Source organism: Oryctolagus cuniculus, chromosome 2 (assembly GCF_051225735.1).
Source record: "Oryctolagus cuniculus isolate XC-2025 breed Fujian yellow rabbit chromosome 2, ASM5122573v1, whole genome shotgun sequence".
Taxonomy (NCBI): Eukaryota; Metazoa; Chordata; class Mammalia; order Lagomorpha; family Leporidae; genus Oryctolagus; species Oryctolagus cuniculus.
The window spans coordinates 119,234,572-119,262,440 of record NC_142868.1 but is presented as its reverse complement, the minus strand read 5'-3'; the positions used below and the strand labels follow the sequence as shown (position 1 = coordinate 119,262,440).

At 54.6% G+C, this 27,869-nt stretch overlaps 1 protein-coding gene and 1 long non-coding RNA gene across 8 annotated transcripts in view; one reads left to right on the top strand and one right to left on the bottom strand.

Moving 5' to 3' along the window:
• The window catches only part of PAX8 (paired box 8), a 58,360-nt gene extending 33,709 nt beyond the window's left edge, over window positions 1–24,651 (top strand). For 2 of the 7 annotated variants that reach the window (XM_051836578.3, XM_089326127.1), the window contains exons 4-12: window positions 1,434–1,634; window positions 3,156–3,244; window positions 3,570–3,695; window positions 3,957–4,132; window positions 8,271–8,391; window positions 8,811–9,017; window positions 15,695–15,796; window positions 22,024–22,110; window positions 23,496–24,651. In XM_051836578.3, the coding sequence (XP_051692538.1) occupies window positions 1,434–1,634; window positions 3,156–3,244; window positions 3,570–3,695; window positions 3,957–4,132; window positions 8,271–8,391; window positions 8,811–9,017; window positions 15,695–15,796; window positions 22,024–22,110; window positions 23,496–23,572 (1,186 nt within the window). In that variant the 3' untranslated portion in view covers window positions 23,573–24,651. The remainder of the gene's footprint in view (window positions 1–1,433; window positions 1,635–3,155; window positions 3,245–3,569; window positions 3,696–3,956; window positions 4,133–8,270; window positions 8,392–8,810; window positions 9,018–15,694; window positions 15,797–22,023; window positions 22,111–23,495) is intronic. The other 5 variants (XM_051836591.3, XM_051836585.3, XM_051836588.3 and 2 more) reach the window with 5 other exon arrangements.
• On the bottom strand, window positions 17,515–21,398 carry LOC149128016 (uncharacterized). Its single transcript, XR_016229214.1, has 3 exons — window positions 21,212–21,398; window positions 20,917–21,026; window positions 17,515–17,659 (listed from the first exon to the last, which is right to left on the bottom strand). It is a non-coding gene; the product is annotated as an uncharacterized LOC149128016 (long non-coding RNA).
• Window positions 24,652–27,869: the final 3,218 nt, after the last annotated feature.

The window sequence follows — 27,869 nt, the reverse complement described above, 5'->3', positions numbered from 1 at the left end:
CCCGCGCCATATGAAATGAAATGCCAGGCACTCAGGGCTTTGGGTCAGCTCCATGCACCTGCTTCCTACATGTGCATTCAAGAGGAGCTCTGGTTCAGGAAGGCAGAGACCTGGTCTGTAAATGAGCTGTGGAAAGCCCTGGCTCCCTGCCTAAAGTTGTTGGGGAAAGGTGTGGTCTTTCGCAGGGGTCAAGGACAGGGAATTCTTGAGATGACCCGTGGTGTCCAGAGAGGTGAGCCCCAGATGGCAGTCACTAATGAGTGGAAAGGGCTTTTTTCTTTTTAAAAAAGATTTATTTATTTATTTTGAAAGGCAGAGTGACGGGGAGGGGAGGTGTTGGGAGATAAAGAAAGAGAGAGAGAAATCAATCTTCCATCTGCTGGTTCACTCCCCATATAGACAGTAAGCCAGGGCTGGGCCAGGCCGAAGCCAGGAGTCAGGAACTCCACCCAGGTCTCCCATGGGGGTGGCAGGGACTCAAGTATTTGGGCCGTCTTCCGTTGCCTTCCTAAAGCACATTAGTAGGAAGGTGGATCAGAAGCAGAGCAGCCACCACTCAAACCAACACTCTGATATGGGACGCCTGGGCTGCAAGTGACAGCTCAACCCGCTGCACAACGCCAGCCCCTGAATGCAGTTTTAAGAGCCACATTCTTTTTTTTTTTTTTCATGGCAGAAGACACCGGAGAGTTTCTCCATCAAGGAGAAGGCCATGTCCTTACTTGGGCAATCCATCTGCCAAGGCAGCTGGTTGAGGGATGGGGAGAGGGGAGAGGTGGAGGCCCTGGAAGAGGAAGCTCAGCTTATAGGGCTGGACCCAGCCGGGGACCCAGACAAAGCCAAGACTCCAGAGTTGGGGAGGAGCAGCCTCAACCTGAACCATAGAACCCACAGAAAGCCAGTGAGTGGGGGTGAAGGATGCGGGTGAGGCTTGGACAGGGTGCAAAGGTAAACCAGCCAGCCAGGGCAGAGGGCCCAGTGACCCCAGCTGGCTTCCCGGGGATGGGTGAAGCCAGGATGGCCAAAGAAAATAGTCAGCCATGCTTGAGCCCCCAGAAACTAGGTAGAGAAGGCTCCATGCTGAATCTGTAGTTCCTACAGCACATACGCCCTATCTCCTACCTGAGACGGGAAATGGTGACCCTGAGGATGGCTCCCGTGGGTGCAAACAATGGGTCCTGGCCCACGGGAAGGGGAAAGAAGCCGCAGTGCGATCTTTAGCAGAGGCTTCCCGTCTGGCAGCAGCACAAACCTACCCAAGCAAAGGAAACAGACAGTTCTGGGAGCGGCAGGTGTTCAAGGCCTGCCTTAGGGGCACGTTTCAGTGCCATACCCTGCCCCAGAAGCCCCCGAGGGGAGTGGGACTCCGGCTAGGTTCCTGCCCAAGGACCGCACCTGCTTACTGGGTAATTCTTTGGGGTTCTCTATTGGAGTAGGTACTACGAAACTGGCAGCATCCGACCTGGAGTGATCGGGGGCTCCAAGCCCAAGGTGGCAACCCCCAAAGTGGTGGAAAAGATCGGGGACTACAAGCGGCAGAACCCGACCATGTTTGCCTGGGAGATCCGAGACCGGCTCCTGGCTGAGGGAGTCTGTGACAACGACACTGTCCCCAGTGTCAGCTCCATCAACAGGTGAGAGACAGCAGATGCTGGCGTCAGCCTGGGGGACCCCCTGGGCTTTGGGGGAATCATGAAAAAAGATCCAAAAAAGGGCCTGGCTTGGGTGGAGCAGGCAGAGAGCACTTGGGTGCTGGGCAGATGTCACATGCCCCTGCCTCTTCCTTTGCCCTGTGCTGTGGGTTCACCCCCTCTTCTGCTGCATCTGTAGTGCACTGTCCACAGGGGCCTTCATCAAATGCCATATCTCCTTTCACTCAATAAAATAATCTTCTTGAATTGATCTTTTTTTGAGCCCCGAGACCCGTAACCTGGCCCTCATTCAAACATTCACTCACGACCTCCATCAATTATTCACCTGTTCACTCATTCATTCACACACAACTCATTCATTACATGGGAGGCCCTAGGACACACAAAGTTCCTGTCCTTGAGAGTTTATACTCGAACGAGAATCCAGACACTCATCAGGTCCTCATGTGTAAGCACAGAGCTCTATGTCCTGCTAAGGAAAGAAACATGAAGGTGAGCTAGCGTGGGGTGATTTGGCTTAGGGAGATTATAAAATGCTTCTCCCTGGGGCTGGCACTGTGCCAAAGCGGGTAAAGCTACCGCTTGCAGTGCCAGCATCCCATATGGGCGCCAATTTGAGTCCCAGCTGCTCCACTTCTGATCCACCTCCCTGGTATGGCCTGGGAAAGCAGTGGAAGATGGCCCAAGTACTTGGTCCTCTGCACCCATGTGGGAGACCCGGAAGAAGCTCCTGGCTTCCGATTGGCACAGCTCTGGCCTTTGTGGCCATCTGGGAAGTGAACCATTGGATAGATGACCTCTCCCATTCTCTCTCTCTCTCTCTCTCTCTCTCTCTCTCTCTCAGCCTTTCAAATAAATAGATAGATCTTTGGAAGAAAAAAAAAAGGCTTCCCCCTGAGTACAAAACAAGGAGTAAGAATTAAATAGGTAAAAGGAGGAATGAAAGGAACTGTGAGATAGTAATGCAAAGGCCCTGTGGCTAGTAGGGTCTCACAAAAGAAGCTGGCAGAAAGCCAATAGATAAAAAGGAGAGGAGCATGAGGTGGGCTGAGATTGGACTGTTTCATATTCTTGCCTCTGACCTATGAGCAATGGGAAGGCCCTGGCAGGTTTTAAGCCAGAGGCTAACTTGCAAGTCAAAAACCCCACTTTGCCATCAGGAGAATCAATCAGAAAGGGTGAAGAGTTGAGGGGCAAGGGCCAGTGAGGGACCCTGGTGGGACAGTTAGTGGTGGCACACAGTCAGGTGTGGACAGAGGGCGCAGTGCTGGAGAGGTTTACAGGGTCAGACTCACAGCACTCGATGGTGGCTCTGACAAGCCGGGCCGGGGAGCACACGCCGAGACCACTCTGCACGTCTGCTTTCGGGGCCCAGGGGTCCAGTCGTGAGGCTGGGCAGGACCAGGGCCGAGGAGTGACGTCATGGGTTTGATGGCAGGCGGCTTGAGATGGCCGCGAGTGCTGCTTCCTTCTCTCCAAGGAGCTTTCTTCTCTTCCTTGTAGGATCATCCGGACCAAAGTGCAGCAGCCATTCAACCTCCCCATGGACAGCTGCGTGGCCACCAAGTCCCTGAGCCCAGGACACACGCTGAGTGAGTGCGGCGGGGGGGGGGGGGACTGAACACACACACACACACACAGTCGACATTTATGTTCCCACACACGGAGGCACACACACACACAGTCATATGCTCTAAACTGTGTGTGCACCACACTGGCCTGGCTCCCAGGGAAGAGGCCCTGACATGTGGTAAGGGAGAAAGACACGGGTCAGCACTGACTCCAAGGGTTCTCCTACCAGCAGCCCTGGAGGAGTGACTGCGAGGTGTGGCTCGCTGCCTTCTCCCACAGCGGCAGCGAGGCCAGTGGGGACTGTCACCCCTGTGTCCTGACCCTCTCCCTCCCACCCCACTGCAGTCCCCAGCTCAGCTGTCACACCTCCAGAGTCTCCGCAGTCAGACTCCCTGGGCTCCACCTACTCCATCAACGGGCTCCTGGGGATTGCTCAGCCTGGCAGCGACAACAAGAGGAAAATGGATGATAGTGAGTGTCGGGGGCCCGGGGTGCAGCCGGGACGGGGGTACAGTTACAGGAGGGCACCTGGCCCAGGCTTTGCTGAAGACACAAGGCCTTCCCCTTGTAGCCCGGGGCTCTGCACCTGCAGAGTGGTTTGCTCTGATTCCAGATTCCCAGGGGCCCAGGAGCCTGGCATCCTGCGTGCAGCCTGCTGCTCTGTCTGGCCTGCAGCGTGGGTTACATGGGTCCCTTGACAGCTTTCTCCCTGCGGGGTTGGGGGTGCTGCAGGTGACCAGGACAGCTGCCGGCTGAGCATTGACTCACAGAGCAGCAGCAGCGCGCCCCGGAAGCACCTCCGCACCGACGCCTTCAGCCAGCACCACCTCGAGCCTCTGGAGTGCCCCTTCGAGCGGCAGCACTACCCGGAGGCCTACGCCTCCCCGAGCCACACCAAAGGCGAGCAGGTGAGGAGCAGGGGGCGTGGGAGGGAGGTGAGCAGGGCTGGGCAGGGGCGTTAGAGGGCTTGATCAAGGTCTGTGCTTCAGGCGACCCCAGCCCCAACCCCAACATGTGCCCTGACTGCTGCCTCATCCCCCACCCTCCTGCATTCCCATACTCAAGTGAGGCTGCCCTTTCCAGGGGGCCACAGGAGCAGGGAGTGCCTTCGCCCCTCCCAGCCAGCGTCAGATCCCACAGCTCCCAGTCTTCCCACCTTGACCTCCCTGCCACTTGCAGCCCCACCCCCGGCGCTCCCAGCCGCACACCCCAGGCTCCTGCATTACTCACACCCATGAACATGTCACCCTCGTTCACACCTTTCTGCCCTCCTCCCGGGATGCCTTTCCTCCCACTTCTCTGCCTGGAAAAATACCGCCGGGCCATTATGACTCAGCGCCAACGCTGCCTGCTGCATGCATCCTTCACTGCCCCTCAGACGTAATCCGTCTCCCCTGGCTCCGTGCGGCGGCACCTCTCCCAGGCCGCTCCTCCCCTCTCCCGGGCTCTGTGGAGCATCCAGTGGACGGGGTGGGTGAAGACATGGGAGACTTCTTAAGGACAGGGCAGGGCTTATCCCCTGCATTGAACACGCTGCCCCTCTATCACAGATAATCCACAAAGGTGGCCCGAATGAGTGAGCAAGTGGGTGAGTTGAGAAATCCCGAGCAGTAAATCATAAGCTGCAGGGGATTTGTCTTCCCAGCACTTCCGACAGGTGCAATAGGCGATGACAGGTTGGCTTCTGGGAAAGGCTGAGACGTGAACGGCCCCACCCCAGGGCCCACGAAGTCTCTCTAGCTCCGTCAGAATCACTGCGCTCCCCCTTTCATTAGCAGCTGTCCACAGTGTCTTCCTCTCCCTACCCCACCGAATCAACCCACTGCAGAGTGTCTGTAGGGGGTGTCTGCCTCACGCTGTCGTTTGATCCAGGAGTAAGACAAGCCCCGTACGCCTTTAAGATCTGCGTAGGATGATGGTGACGATGCCAATAATCAGCTGAACCATTGCCAGTGGCCGTCTGGGTTGCTGGGCCCATGCCAGCACCCACAGCTGGGCAGGCAATCTGCGTCAGCGATTTTATCAGCCTTGGCTGTGACAACTACGAGGGGTGCAGAGAGAGCTGGCCGTCAGCAGGCGTAGTGGGAGGGCCGGGTGCTTCTCTAGCAGTCAGCATGCAGCTCCAGGGGGGAGATGGGGCCACAGCAGGGGGCCTGCAGGCAGCCCAGTCCAGGAGCACGAGCCTGCAAAACCCAGTGTACAAGCACCAGCCTCCTGCTGTGGAGACCCTGGGTGCCCGCTGGGTCCCAGAGCCACTTCCTGGCTGCATCTCTCAATCGCCCAAAGGCCCCTGCCAGACTGCAGAGACCCCACACCCTGCTGGTGCCCACATGAGGGTGCTTCAAAACTTTGTGGAAATGGAATTAACAGACGAGTTTATCTTGGTGCAAAAAAAATTTGAGATCCTTGCATCTGAAGGATCTTCAAAAAATATCATGGAAAATGTGTATTACCAAAAAACTAGGCAGGAATTTCAAAAATGCATTGCACTCAAAATAAGCTTATGTTTTAATTCCATGTTCTGTGAAATTTTTGAAGCCCCCTGGGACAAGGGGAATCATGGAGTAAGAGAGGCCTTAGAGCTACATGGGACCGTGGTGAGCACCAAACCCAGTGTTCTTGTGTGTGTGGTGATCAGCCAGGGTAGGGGAGTGTAGGGAAGGCAGGGGTAGCAGATGGCTGTGAAGCTGGGTCTGCTGGCCCTGGTTCCACGCAGATGCGTCCACCGTCACCTGTTCTAGATATGCTGCTTCATTAAGTTCTTACTGGAAGACTGGGGGAAAGGCACTTGAAAACAGTTCAGCCGCTCCAGTTCCCCACCCTGCAGAAGTGGAAACTGAGGCCCAGAGAGTTGTCCATCCCTTGTTCCTTCTCCCATTCCATCAATCATTTACTCACTCATTCATTCACCTGGCTTGGTGGTGAGAGGGCAGAGAGAGGCCACCTTTGCTGACTCTGCTGCCACAGCAACGCTCTGTGTCCACTCACAGGGCACAGGTCGGCCTTCCAGCTCGCTGAGGTACTCGCCCCCGACCTCAGCAGGGGCAAAGACGTAGGCGTCCCTTCTGTAAAATCAACAAGGGAGGAAGTGTTGAAGAGAAATGTTCTGAGGCCTCATTCCTGGCCGCTGTTTCATACCCGGCATAGCTAGGAGTCCATTCGGCTCTTTATTGTGCAAGCCCACCAGGGAGCAGGTCAACAGAATGTGGATATTACCAGGACAGAGGCCATGAACTTGGCAGCTTCTGGCTCTCCATAACAAAAATGCCGACAGCTACTAAGGAGGCATCTGAGCAGGCTAGGAACTTTATGTAAACACCATACATACATTTACTCTTTGCATTAGTCTTAGAGGCAGATTCTACAATCCCCGTTACTACAAGTGAGAAAAGCAGGCTCAGGAGGTCAAGGAGACGAAGCCTCTCAGCAGGTTATGAGAAAACCAGGGCTCAAACTTGCCCAATTTCCAAAGCATTGTGCCACTCTGCCCCCAACTCAAGTTCAAGCCCAGCAAAAAAATCCAGTCATTACTGAGATGGTTAAGCCACTCAGTGCAACAACCCTAAAATGTCTGGCTCTGTAGGTGATTTTTTTTTCCTTTTTCGCTGAATTGCCTGGATCTTGGGACAGTCACAGGATTTTGAGTAGATATTTTGGTATTGAATCAATATGTATTATGGTATTTTAAACTTTTCTTACACTCTCTAGAAATTAGATATTTTGTTCAATGTCATTAAGCCAGGCTTGAAGCAACTCCGCCCTGTCTCTAAGTAGGCTCCCAACCCTGGGAAGGCGTGGAGCCAGAGCACCATTTAGTCAGTCATGGCCGCTGCACACTTATGGTGCCCTGATGACCTCCCGAATGGACGGCAGCTTCCGGAAGCTCCTGGGGTGCAACCAGAAAGCGCTGGGCCTCCTTGGAGAGCCTGATGCAATGGCTGACTTTAGCGGGGCACTCCCCGATTTCAGTTTTGTGCAACCTTTCACCCATCACACTTGTGATGTGTGTGACCTGTATGTGAGGAACAGGTGTGTGCTGTCCCTCATGGGGGAGGGAGCCATGGGGAGTCTGGAGTATTCGTGCCGTCAGGTGAACAAGTGCTTTTTGGAAGAAGCACCATAGGAGACAGCTGTGCTCATGGCAAGGGATGCTGGTAGGAGTCTAAAGTTTTATTGAAGAAAACTCCCAAGTACTTGATAGGTTTTCACACCAAATTAACCCCAAGCATCATTCTCAAGCTGGGCCTGCAAGTTTCTATTTGCTTGGACATGGAGAGAAAGAAGAAGAAATAGGGTTAGCAGCCAAAGTCTTGGGTTTAGTCCCGATTTCAGTGCATAGAACTGGGAGCTTTACCCACCCTGGGTTCCAGGCTCTCCACATATAAAATGGGACACAACACTACTTGCCCATGCCTCACGGCTGCCGAGAGCACTTGGTCAGGAGAACAGAGGCGAAGCTCTGATGTCAGCTCCTGCAGAATGCAAGAGGTGGGCCCTGCGTCACCCGGGTCAGGCCAGAGCTTGACAGCAGACCACTGGGGTCTGAATCTCAGCTCCACCCCACGCAGGAAAGTGATGAGTTTCCTAACTGAATCTGGAGGAAAATTACTTCATTAGTAGGCAGATGCACTCTGAACAGTCCTGTGGGCTGGCTGCCTCTGCCCTTGGTGCTGTCCTGTATTCTGTGGGCCCAAACCATGTGAAGAGAGGAAGCAGGAGCCCAGTTGTCCAGCCAGGGCACGGTCCTCTGAATGGAGTGCTCATCCTGTGCCTGGCCACCCAAGCCACCTGCTGACCGTGAATTCTGGGGAGGTGGAAAGGGAAACCCCAGAGCCTGGCGCTGGGAGAACAGCAGGGCTCTGAGTCAGAGGAGGAGCCAGCTAAGGAGGCTGGGTGGAGTAGAGAGGGAGAGAGTCCAAGGAGGAAAAGAGCTTTGCCTGGGGGTTTCGGGGTCATGTGGGAAGACAAGGCTGCAGGGCTGTAGGGAGGAGCGAGGCTTGCTTGCCTGGGGACCCTCTCTGAGCTGACCTCTCTTTTACTCCCCAGGGCCTCTACCCGCTGCCCCTGCTCAACAGTGCCCTGGACGATGGGAAGGCCACCCTGACCCCCTCCAACACGCCCCTGGGCCGCAACCTCCCCACTCACCAGACCTACCCCGTGGTGGCAGGTATGACGCTGTGTGTCCCCAGCCATGAGGCCCAGCTGGAGGGCAGCGGAGAGCAGAGCTGGCTGGCTGGCTGGCTGGCATGAGGAACATGTTTGGGGCCCCGGGCCTGACAGGCGAGGTGGGCTCAGAGGGTGGTGCCTCCAACCCTAGGCCCCTCCTGGGATAGGCGGGCACACACACTTTGGCACGTCTACACTGGTAGAAGGCACAGCAGGGAGGTAGAGCCTCGCTCGCCCCTTCTCCCTCCACCCCAGGTGCAGGGTGTACCCCACTGAGGCCCCAGACCCCCGAGAAAGCCCGTCTGCCCGCCCGCGCCCGTCCCCCCCCCCGCCCCCCCGCATCTCATGGCTTGGTTTGTGCATGTTCCCGCCCCCTCATCTCACACCCCTCTCTCCTTGTTGTCTCCCTCCCTCCGGCAGATCCTCATTCACCCTTCGCCATAAAGCAGGAAACCCCCGAGGTGTCCAGTTCTAGCTCCACCCCTTCCTCTTTATCTAGCTCCGCCTTTTTGGATCTGCAGCAAGTCGGCTCCGGGGTCCCAGCAGGTGCCTCGGTCCCGCCCTTCAATGCCTTTCCCCATGCTGCCTCCGTGTACGGGCAGTTCACGGGCCAGGCCCTCCTCTCAGGTACGACAGGGAGGCCCCGGGCTGTGCAGGTACCGCGGGGGGCGGGAGGGGGGTCCTCACGGCCAGCCCCCAGAATGCTGCTTTGGGTCTAGCCTCCCTCCCCAGTCCCCAGTCTTGTCCACCACCACTGGGGTTTAAGGCGTGGCTTTGGAAAAGGCAGGCAGTCTGAGAGGTGCCAGGAAGTCGGGACCCCAAAACCTCATGGAAGAACAGGGACCCTTCAGCCAGGAGCTAGCACTGTAAAGGGGAAACACTTGGTCTTAGTACACACACACACACACACACACACACACACACAAGGATTTTTTTTTTTAAGGAAAAAGAAACAAAACTTCAGAGGAAAAAGGCATTGGTTTTTGGAGTCAGTTTCTGGGTCAAATTCATAAAACCATCACCTGCCTTAAAAGACTTGGAGCTGGAGGTATACAGGGGACGTCCCGGGGAAGCCTCTCCCCATGCTGAGCAGGAAACAGGCCCAGGGAGGGAGCGGGCCTGGCCGAGGCCTCTGGGTAGCAGCATGGTGTCCAGCAGGCTGAGGCCTCGGGTGGAGCCGGGGCTCCCTGGCAGGACATCAGTCCAGCCCACCGGACCCTGAGCAGTGGCTGCAGGAGGCAAGAGTGTAGGGAGATCACAGGCAGAAACCCTTGATCGTCTTCGGGATCCCAAGGACCCCCAGGGATGAGACTGTTTGAGATGTGAGCCCGTAGGGTGGCAGGGCCAAGGGTGGAAGCCAGGTAGCTTTCAGTTCTGTACTGGATGAACGTCCTTGACATTAGAGCTGTGTCCAGGAGGTAGGTGTATCTGGAGACAGAGTGATTGCCTCTCCACCCCAACACCTGGCACCAGTGAGAAGGCCAGGGGAATGTCTGGTGCACAGACAGCCCAGAGTCCGGCCGTCCATCTGGACCAGTGGTTTCCTAGTGCTGCTGGGGCTCGCCGTGCTCCCTTGAAAGTCTTTGCCGAAGCCAGGTTCCCAAGCAGAGCCACAAAGACCTGCTCTGTGGGAAGCAAGGACTTCAAAAGGGCACAACCTCTGCAGCCCTGATGGCCACAGTTGCTTGATGCCAATCTGTGGACCTCTCAGACCTCCTCCATCTGAGACTTCGGCTTCAGTTTCCTTTGCATCCTGGCCTCGAATGAGGGCCATCATTTTGGAAGAGGTAGATCCCCAGTGTGAGGGCAGAGAGGCTGAGCTTAAGGATATGAAGGAAGAACGAAAATGCCGGCTGAGACTTAGAAAGTTCTAGAGAGTGAAGGCTGCAGAGATGAGTCATTTGTTTTGATCAAAGTTGGCCAGAGAAGATGGATCGGGGAGGGGAGGAGTGGGCAAGTGGAAGAGGCTCACGTCAGCTGTGGGGTGGGTCATCCTGACCAAGGGACGGGCCTGGCGTCGTCTCATGGCAGTGTCAGGCCAGGACTGGGGGCTGCAGCGAGGCACCCAGTGCTGGGGAGCAGTTCTGCCTTTACTGTGGGAGCCTGCAGAGGGCTGGCAGGACCAGCTCAGAGGAGACGGAGGGGCCAAGGGCAGCTGGAGGCTGGCGGAGACATCGGAGCGCATACTTGTAGGAGTGGGACTCAAAAACTGGTGGGAAAATGGGATTAAAAGATGAGCTTATTTGGGTGCAATTTGAAATCCACGCCATTTCTTTCCTAATATGCATTTCCCATGAACTTTTTGGTGACCCCTCATGGTTGGAACGGCCCAGGGAAAACTCCCTGCCCACACTTTGTCCCCTCCCTGCCACCCTTTTAGGGCTTCAGATATCCCCTCTCCACATGCAGCCAACTTGTGTCAGCTCTTAGCGGACATGCACAGTCACCAGGTCAGCGGCTGGACTGGGAGGTCAGCCAACCCATGGAACAAAGCAGTTGGCAGCAGGCACCACGTGGCCACTCAAAGCAGGCAGCCAGCCAAGCAGTACTAGCATGTCTGATATGTAGCGTGTAGGCACCCAGGAAGGCTGATGCCCGGCCTCAGGGCCCAGTCCAAGGGTTGAAGATTCAGCATAGAAACAAGGGCCCCAAGACGAGCAAGAGGAAAGTGGGGAGACTGGGGCCCAGCAGGAGACAATTCAAGTCTGCAGGAGATTCAAGTCTGCAGCTCCCAGCAGTGAGCCCAGCCTTGCTGATCTGGCCAAAGGTGATGAGTTTGAAGTGTTGGCCTGAAGCTCCCCACAGCTTGACCGACTCAGGTGGCCTCCAGTCCAGAGTGGACCTACCTAGCTCACAACGTGGGCAAGCCACGGTGAAAGGGCTGGGAAGACGTGACACGTGGAGGAAGGCTAGGAAGGAATGATCTCCAGGCTGTGGAGTCTTCCAAATGGAGAGGAGGTGAATTTGAGAGAGAGCAGAGGAAGCAGAGGACATTGCTCCTAGGGAATGCTGCAGACAGAGGGGAGAAAGGGGTCGCCGTGAGCTCTCATCCTGCAGCCAGCTCAGCTCCAGCCTGCAGCACCACACCCAGCTCACCCGCTCTGGGCGAGCCCCTGCCGTGTCCTGGGGCTCCCTCACCGCTCCACAGTCTGTCTCCCGAGTCGCTTCCCTGGCTGGGCCTGGCGACTCCGACACTGGCTGTCCTTCTGAGTCCCAGCCTCTCCCCACTCAGCCACAGGGTTTGGGGAACAGTGAGATTGCCCCCAGCATTCCCTCCAGCTCCCTTCAGTCACCTCCATGTGGATTCCCCACTCGCTGGCCGCCACAGTGACATGGAAGCTGTCCTTGTCCTGGCTACTCCAAGGCTGACTCCAGCTCTGCTGATCAGAAAGCTCTGAGTTAGGTTTTATCATCAAAGAGTCCATTACCCTCCTCCATCGTTTCTTACAAATTATATTTAGTCCTGCCAAAGAGATTCTGGGCTGCCATCAATTTTACTTGCTATCAGCACAAGATAAGGAACTGAAAGGGGGTTACAGAGAGGCGCACATCAAAGAGGGCAAAGAAGAGTCTGAAACGTCTGAAATCATTTCTACTCTCTGAACGCCTCCAAGTATTGGCTTTCGATGCTGCTGTGTACCAATATTTAGAACAGTTACCAGTATTTCTGGAGTGCTTCAGGTTTCTTGGACAAGCCCAGCTCACAATCTGTCAGCATGAGTCTGTGCCTAAGTTGAGTTCTTCGAAGTAGGGTCATGTTGGAAGTACACTTGAATGCAGAAGGGATGAAATCACACAGCAAGGACAAATTTAGCATGAAGAGCCTCAAAATCAGAGAAGCAGAGGAGAGGGCATGGTTAGGCCACAGGGGAAAGTGGCTCACGGCTTCTGTGGTTTTGTTTCTAAAAAGGCTGCAGGGTTCTTGACTTTTTGGAAGAGACCACGCATGAAGGGTTTTCCAAAGCATTGATGGGAAAATGCCCATTAGCTTTTAATTTAATTTTTCTGTGAACTCTTTTTTTTTTTTAAGATTTATTTATTTACTTGAAAGTCAGAACTACACACAGAGAGAAGGAGAAGCAGAAGGGGGGGGGGGGGTCTTCCATCCGTTGGTTCACTCCCCAGTTGGCCATAGCAGCTGGAGCTGTGCTGATCCGAAGCCAGGAGCCAGGAACTTCTTCCGGGGTCTCCCACGTGGGTGCAGGGTCCCAAGCACTTGGGCCATCTTCTACTCCTTTCCCAGGCCATAGCAGAGAGCTGGATCAGAAGTGGAGTAGCCGGGACTCGAACCGGCACCCATTTGGGATGCCGGCACTGCGGGCAGCGGCTTTACCTGCTACGGCACAGCGCCGGCCCCTTCTTTGAAGCCTCCTTGTCTTTAAGGAATTGGCACAAAGAGTTTGGAAGGACTCTTGGTAGAGTTTATGGCTTCGTGGTCTGTGTGAGGCTGTCCCAAGCCCAATCTTTCCAACAGGGCCAAGTTTCATGGCAGGAAGCCTTCAAGGGTCTGCTATGGTGTGCAATTCAAGAAGCAGCAGGATCAGGGGACATGGAGAGAGGAAGCCCCAACAATCATTAAGCAGTAAGGTGACCCCAATTTACAAGCTCTGCCCTCAACTAGCTCCTCCTGTGGCAGATGGGAAGACGGGGTTTGGAGAAATTAAGTGATGAGTCTCTCATCTGCAGTCTGGCCTGGATCTAGAGGTCTCCCAGGGAGAAGAAAGCAGGAAGGGAAGAGCAGAGAGTGAGGCACTGGGCCTGAATCAGCGCCACCTCTTCCATCACATGCTCCACTCCACCTGTTCACCCCCGTGCTCCTCCTGCTCCCCACAACTTCACATCACGCCCCCCTCTCGTGAGCTCCAGTGCCCGGCCAGGTGCTCCATCCAAGGCCCAAGAAGGCTGAGTCTGTGGTCAGTTGTATTAGTCTTCTTCACAGAAAGCTCAGACTTTCACCTCCATCAGTCATCTGCATCTTTCTCCCCCTACTTCTAGATGTACTAAAATTCCCTTTTCTCTGCCTGTGTTCCCAACCCTTCATCTCTTCCTTTGATAAGCCTGTGCCAGGTGAACTGCGCCCACCTGTAGAATGCCTGTGTCTTCCCCCCTGTTTGATCCAGTACCAATCACAAGGGTAGGGGGCAGTGTAGTAAAAGTTAAACAGATTAGAAGGTAGCATCCAAGTTCTCCAAAACCTTTACAGAGTTTTGAATAATGGACATGGAACACTCATTTCAAAGAGAATTCGTCCTATAAGAGTTCCATAGACATGCATCTCCTTCTGGAATGCGTCCATTGTGCTTACCAGTGTCCACCTGCAGCATGAAACCCTGGCTCTGAATTAAGGAATAGTAGTAATAAAGAAGGTACATAAGGTTACTCTTAGGTTTTCCCATTTTGCGTGTGAAGAAGCTGAGGCTTGGGGCATGTAAGTGGCTGGCCTAGCGGCACTCAGTAAATTGGCCATAGAAGCAGGATAAGGACGCCTGGTCCTCTGATTCTTAGCCCTCTCTCCCTCCAAAGGATGGGCAGAAGCTGAATACGCCTGGTCTTGTTCATTGACCCCGTAAGTTTGGGTCCAAATGCACATCCAAGCCTATGCTCTATCTTGATTTAGTGCCTGGCCTTGCTGATTTAGCATTCTTGGCTCCTGCTCTATCCCCAAGTGTGTAGCAAAGTGCCTAGTACATAGTATGTCCTCACTAAGTGTGTACTCAACAAACACTGAATGTGCTGTCTTCAAGTATCTCCAGAAAGAGAGGTAAGGAGGCAGGCACCGTGGCGTGGGCAGCGCTTAGGCTCTTTCTTTCCACTACCACTAGCACCTCTTGAAAGGGCTGAGTTAACGGAGACCTTGGGGGCACTCATGGAAGGAGAGTTGGACAAGCGGTGCCCTAGTTGGTGGACAGGGGCACTCAGGTGTCTTTTAGATCAGATGGTCACAATTAACACAGCAGTTCTCAGCCAAGGGTGACTTTCCCCTGCTGCCTCACCCCTGGGGACATGCAGCACTGTCTGGAAACATCTTTGGTTATCACACTGGGTCAGAATAGCTACCACCCTCTAGTGAGTAGACACCAGGATGCGAGGCACAGGACACCCCCACAACAAAGAATGATCCAGCCTAGAGGGGCAGTACTGCTGACATTGAGAACCTCTTCAAGCACCACCACCAACTACAGCAACCCAGTGTCTCATCACCGGGTGGTCGTTCACCATTCACACTGAAGCATGTGACGGTGAAGTGGGCCTTCTTAGTAAATCCGCCGGGACAATGGTCATCACCTGGGCAGATCTGGGCAGACCAGGAGGCATTATCTCCTTGCCAAGAACCATGGGAGAGTCTGGTCTGGGCCTACAGGACGTGGGGATGATGGAAGAGGGGCGCAGGCCAGGGATCCTGGTTGTTGACACATGGGGCAGATGGGAGGAAGCTCACCAGTCAGGTCAGTCTCCAGAAGGGGAGAGATTGACTTCTTGGTACAGAGGAGGGGTAGAGCTGGGGAATGGGGTCTCCACAGAGCTGCCCTGGTATCATTAAGGCAGGAGTATGTTTTTGCTGAAAATGATCCTTTTCAAAAATGAAGAGGACAGGTGTGTGGCTCATGGTCATAAGTATGAGCTAAATATCTCTCAGCAACATCTCCTTTCTAGGTCAGTGATAGCCAATAGGTTTCATGTTCCTTGTAATTTCATAGATTGCACCTACCTGCAAGGCCAGGCTATGGAGTAGAAACCTGCTCTCTGGCTCAGTGAAAGAGGGTGGTGATTGATTAGCGATGTCTGCTACAGGTCCGAAAATGGATTGTAATGGGCCAGTGGGCCACACCTCTGCCCTCACTTCCAGGGCTTGTTCTTGGTCCTCCTTGGAGCCAGGGCCAGAAGGGATGAAGTCTGAAGTAGACTAATGAAGTCAACACCTAACATGTTGACTTAGGTCAGCTGTGCCCACTGCTGTGCTGGGAGCTCTAGGAGATAATAAAGACCCAGAGAGCGTAGGCCCTGGCCTCCAATACCATGACATTTTTGTGGTTGAACAAAAGAATACTCAGGTAACTGAACCCACAGAATGACAGAGGACCACAGGAGGCAGCAGTCGCAGGTGCTCCATGTGCGGTGGAGCCTCTGTCCTTTAGAACACCAGAGAAGACCAGACCTTGGGCATGGTGGAGGAGCGATGAGGGAGGAAGTGCCTCCGGAGACAGCAGGAATGGCACCCAGAAAGACTTGCTGAGCCTTCAGAGGGTGAGACAAGCCCAGGAGCCTCCGTGGTCAACTGATAACTCTTTGCTGTGTTTTCCCAGGGCGAGAGATGGTGGGGCCCACGCTGCCCGGATACCCACCCCACATCCCCACCAGTGGACAAGGCAGCTATGCCTCTTCTGCCATCGCAGGCATGGTGGCAGGTAAGGAGAGGGTCCGGGTTGGGTGGAGGGCATTGCAAAGGAGCAGTGTTGGAGAGAGGTGGGGCAAGAGGGACAAGAGGCAGGCTGAGGGGCATTGAAGGGTGACTGAAGGGGGCACCTTCTTATAAAAGCCTCAAGAAAACACCCAGGGCTGCCCTGGCCCTTGAGCACGCCCCAGCTCAACCTTCTTCTTCCCCGATTTCTGACATCACCCACCATGATGGAAAGGGCGGGGCTGAGACAGCCCGGTGTTCAGATCCAAGCACCCCCGCTTCTCCCCGTGGAACACACAAGGGGCCAGAGAAACACTATGAGCCAAGCAGGCGTGCAGCCCCCAGGCAGGCCAGGGCCTCCCAGTGGAGGAGTTTAGCTCTGGTGAGTTTATGCTTTCTGTAAAGTCTGAGTGCCAGTTGTGCTGCTGGTGACGGTGACGGGGCTCGTGAAGTGACTGAGATACAGCATCCCTCATGTACAACACTCACTCCACTGGGTGGGGATAGGTCCCAAGTTCTAGGTACTCTGCAGGTACCGTGGAGTGGGAGATGAGCTGGGAGTGTTTCTCCATCTTCATTTGGATCTCCCGGGAATGCTGTCTGTCAGTTATTTGTTGTGTGTGTGTGTTTTTTTTTTTTTTTTTTTTGGTCTGCCAGTTGGCATCCAGTGGTCATCTGGGTTGTCAACATCTGGACAGATGGGGACAATGGGAATTTCTCTGGGCAAGTCTCCCTCTTTTAGGATCCATATAGGAAAAACTCTGGGATGGAAGAGGTAGAACCGAGCTATTTGTACTGCCCATGGGGGTCCCAGAGCTTCTGGAAGCGTCTGTGAACTCAGGGTTTCTGTGACCCTCCTACCAGCCTTGGGCCAGCCTTCCTGGCCTGCTTCCTGCCCTCTCTGGCAGGGGTTAATCTTTGCCAGCCACCCACTCTGGGCACCCTATGCAGAGGCAGGTGGGCTGGGCTCTTCTGGGCAGAGGGAAGGGAGGGAGAAAGAGAAGGAGGGAAGGAGGTCCTGTGCTCCCTGGGAACCTGCTGAGCTGGCACTTGTTGCTGCCTGGTTACCGTGGCGATGTGCTTAATGCAGCGTTGAAAATACAGAATACTGACTCCTCTCTCCCTCCTGGCCCCGGACTCCCTCCCTCCCTCCCTTCCTCTTCTGGAGCGTGAAATGAGATTGGTCAAGATAAAAAAGGAAAAGATTCGGTTATTTTTTTAAGAGTGTGGATAATGGGGCCTCTCAATCAAAATCCCAGGCTCCAGTCAGCTCCCCCATCCCCCTTGCAGCCCCTCCACCTTCCCCTGCCGCCTGCTTAGAGGAGGAGGAGGAGGAGGAGGAAGAAACAAGCAGCTCTAGGCTTTCCTCTTAATTATGGCTCAGCCTCTGGGGGCAGGCCCAGGGCAGGGGGTTCCTGGGGCCCAGAGTGTGACCCGTGAGGTAGCTGCAGGGTTTGGACTTCTCATCAAAGCCTCCGGGTTGTTTCCAGAAAGACCTTATCTGCAGTGGGTGCTATTGGAAAAAAAAAAAAAAATAGCAGGGTCACCACATTGCCGGCCAGTGAATTGGAAAAGGGAGGGGCCTGGATGGGCTCCCAGTAAGTTGCATGCAAATGAGTTTCAGCAAAGGCAGTACTATGTAAATGCATCACCTGGTTCCTGGGATTGCCAGTGTGCAAATGAATCCCTAAGGCATTTTTGGTAAGAAAACTCTGTGTCTCTTACCTCTGCCTGTATCTCCCAGTTGACTGAAGGGGAGTGGGGATTCCTTCCACCGAAGGCAGCACATTTTATTGAGCACTTACTGCATGTGCGTCGGGTATTCACTAAATGCTCTAAGTAAGGCGTGCCAGTAACATCCCTCGATCAGCTGTGGAAGGAAGGGAGTGATACATTGAATTTTATTTTTCATTTAATCTTCAACCTTATAACTGAGAAGCTTATATCATCCCAGATTTATTAAGGAAGGAAGGAAGGAAGGAAAGAAGGAAGGAAGGAAGGAAGGAAGGAGGGAAGGAGGGAGGAAGGAAGGGAGGGAGGGAGGGAGGGAGGGAGGGAGGGAGGGAGGGAGGAACTGAGGCATAGAAAAGTAAAATGTTGTGCTCAGGTCTTCCCATACTAAGTGACTGAGTTGTTCAAACACAGCCTTCTGATTTCAGACCCAGGGCTCTTCCCTCAATACCCCACTGCCTGCCATCAAAGCACAAATCAACAGACAAGCTGTAGAAAAGCAGCTCGTGCTAGTGGCCTGGACACAGACTTCTCTTGTCCATTCACCTTTTGTTTGGCCTTCCCTCTTTTTTTGTTCCAGCCCCACTAACAGTTCACTACCCTCACACCAATTCCATAGTGAAATCAACAGCTTCAGTTGCATAGATCCATGCAGCCATCGTCTATGTGTCCATCGACCCATCATCTTTTCAAATAGCCCTCCTTTCATTTGTGCATCTTTCCACCCACCCATCTATCCATCCATCTTTCCATATAGAAATCCTTTACTCTCTCCGTCGTTCCACCACCGGATCTTCCCATCCATCCATTATTTCATTATCAACCCTTCCCTCAGTCCTACTTCCTTCCACTCTTGCATTCTCCCATGCACATAACCACTTTTCACTTAAATACTGGTTGAGGCTCTGTTGCATGCCTTGCTGGGGATGGAGCAGTGGACAAGCCCCTTTCTTCATGGAACTTACAACCTAATCGTGGAGAGCAGTGAACAGTAAATAAGTAAATCGATGATGATAAGCATCGTGAAGACAATAAAGTGGGCTTATGTAATAAAGAGCCGCAGGGGAAGGAGATAACTACTCCAGATTGCTCGATCGGGGAGTCCTCTTGGAGAAGCTGTTCAAAGTGGCCAGCCAAGTGATAAACTGGAGCAGATCATCCTCAGCCCACAAGAACAGCAAGTGCAAAGGCCCTAAGGCAGGAACTAGTTTAGCATGATAGCACATGGAAGAAAGGTGGTTATATTAAATAATAGTGATTGACGCTACAAGATGAGAAGATGTTGGTGATGGCTGGCTCAAGATCTAAAAGGCTGTGCAGACTTCTGGGAAGGTGGACTGCTGACTGTGAAGAGAGAAAGCACAGAGGCCAGTTAGGGAGCGTCTTGCAGACATGGCAGTGGCTTTGCCTAGGGAAGAAGCAGCACAGGCCGAGAAAAGAGACGCTGGGGATATTTGTTGACAAATTGGTGTAGGGATGAAGAAATAGAGGAAACCAGGATCATTTGTAGGTTTTGGGCTTGGGAAGCTCCAGGGATGACAGTGACACGTTATGTGTGTGAGCCAGAGCTGGGCCATTTTAGCGTTGAGATGCTTACTACATTCCTGGTTTACAAAGTCACGGGCCCATGGCATGTGTCTGAAGTCAGGCGTTGTACAGAGCTGTTATTTAATGTCAAGGGATTAGAAAAGCTCACCAGAGGGAGAATGTGGGTGAGAATTCACAGAGGGCTCACAAATCAAGCTTGGGGTTCTTCAACATAGCTCAGAGCTCTAAGAGAGAAGGAATGAGCAGGGGAAGTGAATTGGAAAGAAGAGTGAGTTACTGAGCAGACCAAGAGACCGGGCATCACAAAACCCAAAGGCATCGAGGATATGATGAGCCCAGAGGGCGGGGGTGTTGTGACCACCAGAATGATGGAGTTACAAGTTGTGCGGATTTGAGTGCATCCGTGTTGGCATTATTGGGAGGGAATGAGAAAGCTGAAAGCAGAGACCTGGGGCAGAGGAAGGACTGAGAGCAAGAGAGGGATGTTGGCAGAAAGAGGATTTTTTTTTTTTTTTTACAGGCAGAGTTAGACAGTGAGAGAGACAGAGAGAAAGGTCTTCCTTCTGTTGGTTCACCCCCCAAATGGCTACGCCGATCCGAAGCCAGGAGCCAGGTGCTTCCTCCTGGTCTCCCATTTGGGTACAGGGCCCAAGCACTTGGGCCATCCTCCACTGCCTTCCCGGGGCCACAGCAGAGAGCTGGACTGGAAGAGAGCAACTGGGACAGAATCCGGTGCCCCAACTGGGACTAGAACCCGGAGTGCAGGTGCCTCAGTCGGAGGATTAGCCTAGTGAGCCACTGTGCCAGCCAGGAAGAGGATTTTTGAAAGAAGGTAGATGAGCAGGTTTACATGCAGAAGGAGGCAATGAGTTTCAAAGGGAGAGATTGTTGAAGCAGTAGGGGCGACGTGGGCAGTGACTAGGTTGGCTGCAGAGCAAGGAAGCCGGGTTGGCTGCTGGTAGGCTGACAGATCCGATGGGGGGAAGGTGCCATACGGCCTCCTGGGCCCCATCCCTACCCCACTGCTCTATGACAGAGGCAGACAGGGGGTTGGTAAGTGTGAGTAAAATGAATGAATACGTGAGTCGACGCATGAATGACCAACAAAATGAGAGGGCAAACACCTTGTTTTTCCCACCTCTCTTCCTTGTCCTAAAGGGCCTGCGGTGTTTGGGACTGGGTAAGGTGGGACCAAGGCAGAGGGGCCCTTGCTGTGTAGCCGGTGTGCAGTTGGCTTCCTGCAAGTGAATGCTGACACCAGGGAGAGGTGAGGTGTACCAGCAGTGCACACTGGGGCTCAGAGACAGCGCTAGAGTCGGAGCACAGAGCAGGCTTCCAGTTAAGGCTATAACTGAACTTGTAGCCTCTAGAAAATACCTTTCGGTTTGGTTATTCCTTAGTTTTATTTTTCTTCGCTTTTTTCCCCTTCCTTCTTCATTCTCTTCTTTCTTTTACATGAATTTTTTTGCCTGATCTGTGCGAGGCTCAGTCCCTGCCCCTAAGGGACCGTTTTATGCTCCTGTTGTGAGCTTGCTTCCTGTTGCTGACTCTAGGCAAGGAGAGGCTTCGGAAGCCTTCCTTGGGCTCGGGCAACCTCCTCCTCACCTCCATTCCCTCTGTGCAAACACCTGCTTCTCCGGCTGGGCGACTGGTTCGCGCCTCCACTGAGCTTTATTTTAGCTCTTGTTTAATGGGAAAACACTAAAAGCTAATACGTACTGAGTACTTATTATATCCTGAGCATGGTGCTAAGCATTTAATATGCATTATCTCATTTAATCCTTTCAAAACCCTCTGCACCATTTCACAGATGAGGCCAACAAGGTTCAGAGAGGTTGAGAGACCCACCCAAAGTCCAAGGTCCAAGGTCCAAGGTCCAAGCCAGGAGGCAGGGAACAGCGATGCGGCTCTGGGCAGGCCTGCTCCCGAGCCAGCGTTTCAAGCTTCCCCTCCGGAGCCTGGCAGGAGACAAAGAGCCACAAAAAGCACTTAGTTTGCAAACACAGATGAGGTTCTGCATGGCGGTGTGGACACTCACTGGATCTCAGGGTCGTCAGGTGCCTGGATGTGTAGATGGTAGCATCTCGTGAGTGTACAGAGGAACTATCTGGAATTGAGAGCCAAGTTCTTCCCCGCCGCTTACCAACAGAGAGAACTGAGGCAAACGTCTTCTTGCCACCCTCCAATGTCTTCCTCTACAAATTGGCAGGATGGATGAGTACTTCCAGGGGCAGCTGTGAGAACGAGGGTCGTAAAGTGGAGCGGGGCTTTGCGAGTGAGCTCCACACCGTGGCCAGTGGCGCTGGTCGGCTTCACTGCATTGTTGTTACGTAAGGGGATTCTTAAATAATTTCTTGGTAAATAATTCCTTTGGGAAAGCCAAGAATCCACTTACAGGAAGTGATCTAACTTACTTTGTGCAAAGTCAGATGCCAAGTTTGTTTAACTGGCCAACTCAGGATGGGGCAACAGATTTCTCAGAGTCTCAGGACACAGCCTCCTACCCTGCTCCCCCAGCAGACTCCTCCCCCCGGGAAGCCAAAAAAGCTCCTATTTGCCCATTTTCCCTTCGATCATGCATCCCCTCCCCCTGCTGAGGGCCCCTGGGGAAGGCCCCTCTGCAGAAAGTCCAGGCAGCAGGCGGAATGGGGCTGGGCCCTGGGCCTTGGAGTCACAGGATAGCCTCCACACACACTCCACCCAACCCCTTGGCTGTGCTGTGGGCTTCTGCAGATCCCATCTGGAAAGCAGGGGTGGCAATAGTAGCCTCTCCCTCCTTGGGCCCCTGGAGGGCTGCAGCGTGTCGGGGAACTTCCTCTTGAACCTGGAGAAAGGGGCATTGTCCTTGATGATGCACACTGAGGGTCCAGAGGAGCCTTCTGAGCTCCACCTGCTACCCACCCCCTGCCCCAAACTCCCCCACCTCACAGGGCTCTCCCCTTGTGCCTCCAACAGGAAGCGAATACTCCGGCAATGCCTACAGCCACACCCCCTACTCTTCCTACGGCGAGGCCTGGCGCTTCCCCAACTCCAGCTTGCTGAGTAAGTTCTTGGGGGCCACCCAGCCCTCTGCTGAGCCAGGTGGGGTGAGATGGGGGTGGGGGGGGCAAGGCAAGGCCAAAAGTTGTCTTAAAGTTGGGAGGCCCCAGGTTAGCCCTGGGGAGCTGAGTGTTGTTGGTAACAGGTGTTTAGGTAGGGCAGGATACCTGTGTGTTTGGAAAAAGGGCGGGGGGTGCAGAAGACCAGAGACTTCCTGGCTTATCCTTGCTCCTGATCCCCGAGGTCATGTCTACCAAATATGATGCCACAGCTCAGGCCTTGAGAAGAAGGTGAGGGTAGATTCCGGAGTAGCCCAAGAGATGACCTCCCATCTCTGGGAGCTTACGTGCCAACAGCAGCAGGATTAGCCTGGGGTTCCCTGCCATGGGCATTGCCCTCTTGCCTGGCAGCTGATGACCAGACACCAGCCTACTGCGCCCATTAACCATCCAAGTGGCTCACAAATACTCATGGTTCAGCACCAAAACCCTGATGCAGAAATCCTTTGTTCCACCATGTTATCTACGGTTGGCTTGAGAAGTGGACAGCAGTCGGGGTCAAGGGCCAGAGAGTGAGCCTGGGGGAGCATCCAGGCTGCCCTTCACCCCTCTCTCGCCCTGAGACCCTGGGCTGCACAGAGGTTTCCAGCAAAGCACGAACTTGAGGGATCTCATGAGAGCCTCCCCACCTGGCAGCAAACCCCAGCAAGTCCCACTGCAGGCTGCCGGGTCCATGCATTCCCCAAGACACCCCCTTCCTGCTGGAACCCACTGTGTTTGGGACAGGACGTGGCCTCTTCGCCGGATGAGTTCCACTCAAGCCACCTCTCCGTTCAGTTTAGCCAGAAAGGATGTGGGCAGCGAGACCTGTCGGGGTCAGGGCACTTTCCCACTGAAGCTCACTAGGGCTGCCATTCTAGGCACGGGCAGCTCTGCCTTGCCATGGACACCTTCGAGCTTAGACCTCCCTGGGCCAGCCAGGAGTCTCAGCGCCCTGCATCTTAACAGCAAGATTCTCCAAGCTGGCACTGCTGGGGCAAAGCAGATGAGAAGCCTGATGGCCCCCTGGTGTGCTTGGGTCTTGGGGACTCTGCGAGCCTCTTCTCTCCATTGCCCTCTCCTTGTCCGGAGGCTGCTGAAGGTCAAAGCCGTCATGGGGGGAGGGGCAAGAAGCCACCGTTCTCATTCTGGCCAGAAACTCAAAGGTGAGGCCAGAGAAGGAGGAAACAGGGCCAGGAGAGGAGTTAATCTTTGATGATCAGATAGGCCGGAGGGATGAATGATTAACTTGTGCTGTCTGAAAGGTCAGCAGATGCAGGGGACAGCCCGGGTGCAATTTCCCCTTCTGACCAGCGATGTTGTTGTTATTATTTTTTTTAACATGTCCAGGTTCCCCGTATTATTACAGTTCCACATCAAGGCCGAGCGCACCACCCACCACCGCCACGGCCTTTGACCACCTGTAGTTGCCATGGGGACGGTGGGAGCGACCGAGCAACGGGAGGACTGGGCCTGGGACAGGCCCCAGAGAGTCACACAAAGGAATCTTTATTTATTACATGAAAAATAGCTACACGTCCAGCATTGGTTAATTTAACGAACCATGGAAGATGCGATGACCTTGGAGAAGGGCGAAGTGTCCTCCAAGACCCTTTCGTGAGGGGCAGGAGTCCCCGGGGAAACAGGCCCATCCCAGGTCCAAAGAAATGCAGTTGGAGGAAGAAGGTGCCCGTGGCTGGTACCCACCAAAGAGGAGAAGGAGCCACGAGGAGCTCCAGGAGATGGCGGATGGGAGACGCACACATCAGCACCACTGCAGCCATCGTGAACGGTCAGCGCTTTCTTCAGGCCTACAAGACCTCCCTCTGCAGCCACTCCGAGAGTCACCTCCCCGGCCTCCCGCCTGTCCGGGGCCGGGCCCCAGGCTGCCCACCATCTCTTCCCAGCTTGCCCACGCTTCCTCCACCACCGTCGACTCAGACACAGGCTGCGGGCCGGGCAGAGTCTCTCGGACGCCCCTCCCCACCCCCACCGGGGTCCTCAGCTGCCCCTCCTTTTGCCTGCTGTTGTGACCATGCAAACAGCAGCCCTGCTACTCCTCCAGTGGGTCATCCCCAGACCAGCACAAAGCAGCCTGAGACTGACCCACCAAAGGACCCCGGGGGGTGCCTCTTACACCCCTTCCCCAACCCCCGGGGCAGAACAAGGCAGAGTGGCGGGGATCTGCTTCCACCCTCCCAGCAGCTCCTGCGCGCCAAGTGTGCTTCCTGCTGCGCAAGCCCGACCACCACAGCCAGCGAGAAGAGACCCCCGAGGCAACCCCCGAAGCCAGCTGCCCCACCCCCAGCGCCTGCCCCCCAGGCCTGAGTGTAAATACTGTACATGAAGCTCTGTTTGGGTCAAGCTTCCCTTCTTCCACCCCCACGCCTTGGCCTCCGAGTGAATTGTCCCCCTACGTGTTGGGCTTCTCTCCTTGACGCTTCTTTCTTTTTTAAAGACAACCCACCATTGCAACATGACTCAATAAACCATTGCTCTTGTCTCAGGCTTTGGGGTTGGCTGGGGAGAGAAGCGTCTCTGGGCTGGGCTTTCCCCTGCAAACCTCTGAGCCATTGGCTGAGAAGCTCACCTTCTAGCTGAGGGCTGGAAGGGCCCCCATGACACCCCACAGCCACCTCGCCCTTCTCTCTGCCCCGAACATATGCTTAACACTGGGTAAACCCCTTACGCTAAGCTTTGAGTGAGTGAGCATGGGGATAAAGCAGGCCCATGGCTTGGTGCTAGGCCAAGCTCAGTCTCAGGTGGGTGCTGCTGGTATCAGGCTCAGTGCACTGGGTGGGAAGCCAGTGAGAGAGCTCTTGCAACCCTCAAGACCCAAGAGCAGGCAAGGAGAGGCCTGGGCTCTCCTGGGTGCCAGGCAAGGTGGGGAGGCCTTCATGTAGGTTAAAGTGGGAGTTGCCCCATTTTACATGGGAGGAAAAAATGAAAAATAAAAATGTAAGTACATTACAGCAGCAATCAAAAGCAAGCATGGAAGAGAAAAGAGAGGGGGGGGAGTTAGGGAGGGAGGGAGGAAAGACTCACCAAAAAAGGGAAGTTTTGGATGACCCTAAGCCCAGTACTCCCACCCAACACTAGAGGGCACTACAAGACATCAGGGATGGCAGAGGGTCCTGGACTCAAGGAGGGTGCAGGGCTGCCACTGGGGCACTGATTTCTCTCATCTTAGTTCTGGAGATTTGACCTCACATAGCAGTGGAGAGGTACAGGGTGGCGAGGCCAGTGCGGGGTAGAAGGGGTGGCTGGGGAGGTGGGAGATTCAGGACAACCAGCAGTGAGACGCCCTATGACAGCAGAGGTCCTGCCCTCCACAGGGTGCCTGGCCCACCAGGAGCCGTTTGGTGTCTGAATGGACCCTCTGTGTGTCGGGTCCCAGCAGGAGCGAGGGCCAGGGCTCCACAGCTGGGTTCCCAGGTGGAGGCAGACAGCTGGACACCAGCAAGGGCTGAATGAGATGGAAAGCAGGAATTCCTAAACACCCAAGGAGAACAAGGCCGGGAGGAGAGGCTGAGAGAGGGCTCCCAAAGGAGAAGCCAGGTGTGCCTGTGGGGGTGGCATGAGCTGAGCCCTAGGGGGACCTCCCATGTCCCCTGAGGAGATCCACAATGCAACTGGATGTTCAATAACGGGACGTCCCCCTGGCTGTGAACTCGGAGTCCCGTGACACTTGTGGCTCTTCCTGGCCCCGAGACCACCCGGCCTGCTTCTGAACCCTCCATGTCAGAGGCCCCCTGGGAGGCAGGGTGTCCCCAGAGCTGCACAGCCAGCCTTCGCCTGGCAGCCAGAAGCCCTCTGGGAACCCTGCGTCCCCTGGAAAACCTCTCCCAGTGACAAAGGATGTGTTTCTGCTGCGGTGACCCTGGTTCACGCTCACCTTCCTCTCTCTGAGTGGAACTGGGCATCCTGGGACTGCCCAGAGCGGGGGTGTGGTGTAGCCCACGCACCGCCAGTCCTGGCCAGCACCTGTCCAAGTATGGTATCCACAGTCAAACCACGGGTGCCCTCCGTGGCTCAGGAAATGCAGTCACTTTCGTGTCGGGTGAGAATGACCATGCACGGTGCCCCAGCATTGGGGGTGGTGCTAGGAGACATGGGGGTGGCCCATAATGGGGCACAGTCAACAAACAGAAAGGTTGGGGTGGGGGACACATAGGAGGCTGCTGGGCTGAACTCGGCCACTGGCACAGTGGGGGTGAGGAGAGCATTCGTGGCGGCTGCCTGCTTTACTGGTGGGAGAGTCAGGGGCCCTGACTGCTGTAGGACCTGTGAGAGATGTATGTGTTGAGACAAGAACCTAGGATAAGGCACGGGCCTGAGACGGCAGCCCCCTCCCCCTTGGCCCCATTGCACCTGCAACAGCTCCCTTTACCCCTCAGCTTCGGCATACCCGCCAGGTCATCCAGGGTGCTGGGAGCCTGTGGGAAGCTGTGTGGACCAGGCAGGCCCCGCAGGGTAAACTGCAGCTTTCTCACTGGATGACAGTCGTGGAAACCCTGCTTTGGGGCCCGCCAGCGGCAAGAACAGCTGTGACCCCCCTGGCCCCTCCTACCCCACAGCTCCTGGGGTAGGAATGAGGGGATCTGAGTCGCCAGGCGGGTCCCAATCCCTCCCCCCTTATCATCTTGCCTCACCTCACTTCTCCAGGATTGCTGCCATGGGCTTTCTGCCTTCTGTGCACCGACTCCATGCTCCACCCTTGTGAGAGGAGTTGGCGGCACACTCTATGGACTGGGCAACGAGAGAGGCCCTAGAGGTGGAACTCGCTAAGGATTCCCCACTCCCACCTGGCCCCGTCACCCTGCAGCTTCTGTCTCCTAAAGTACACACTCCTGTTTGCATCCTTGTGAACATCAGTCCTCTTTAGGACAATTCACAATATCCTTGTTCTTTGTGGGTAGGCACCGTGGGAGGGAGGGACCAGAAACCTCAGGGCCATTGTCAGTCTGTCAGTGCTTCAGCCTCAGAGACAGAGGGAGGCCAGCAGGCAGTGTGGCCCCCTCCCACTCCTGCATCACCATCTACACAACAGCCCTCTTAGCTCAAGTTGGGTTTTCTACCTTTTTTTTTTTTTTTTTTTTAAGATGTACTTACTTGTTGCCGGCACTGTGGCACAGCAGGTTAAAGCCGCTGCCTGCAGCGCCAGCATCACATATGGGCACCTGTTCCTGCTAGTCCTGGCTGCTCTGCTTCCCATCCAGCTTCCTGCTAGTGCACCTGGGAAAGCAGTAGAAGATGGCCCAACTCCTGGGACCCATGCGCTTATGTGGGAGACCCGGAAGAAGCTTCTGGCTCCTGGCTTTGGATCAGCCCAGCTCCAGCCATAGTGGCCGTTTGGGGAGTGAACCAATGGATGAAATCTCTCTATATATATATCTGTCTCTACCTCTCTCTGTAACTCTGTATTTCAAATAAATAAAATAAATCTTTAAAAAACATGTATTTATTTATTTGAAAAGCGGAGGTGGGGGGTGGGTAGAGATTCTATCCACTGGTTCACTCCCCAAATGACAACAGCCAGGGCTGGGCCAGGCCAAAACCAGCAGCCTAGGACTCCATCTAGGTCTCCTATGTGAGTGGCAGGGGTCCAAGCACCTGGGCTTTCCCAGGTACATTAGCAAACAATTAGATAGGAAGCAGAGGAGCCGGGACTTGAACTGGTGCTCCAATATGAAATGTTGGTGTTGCAAGCAGCAGCTTAACCCA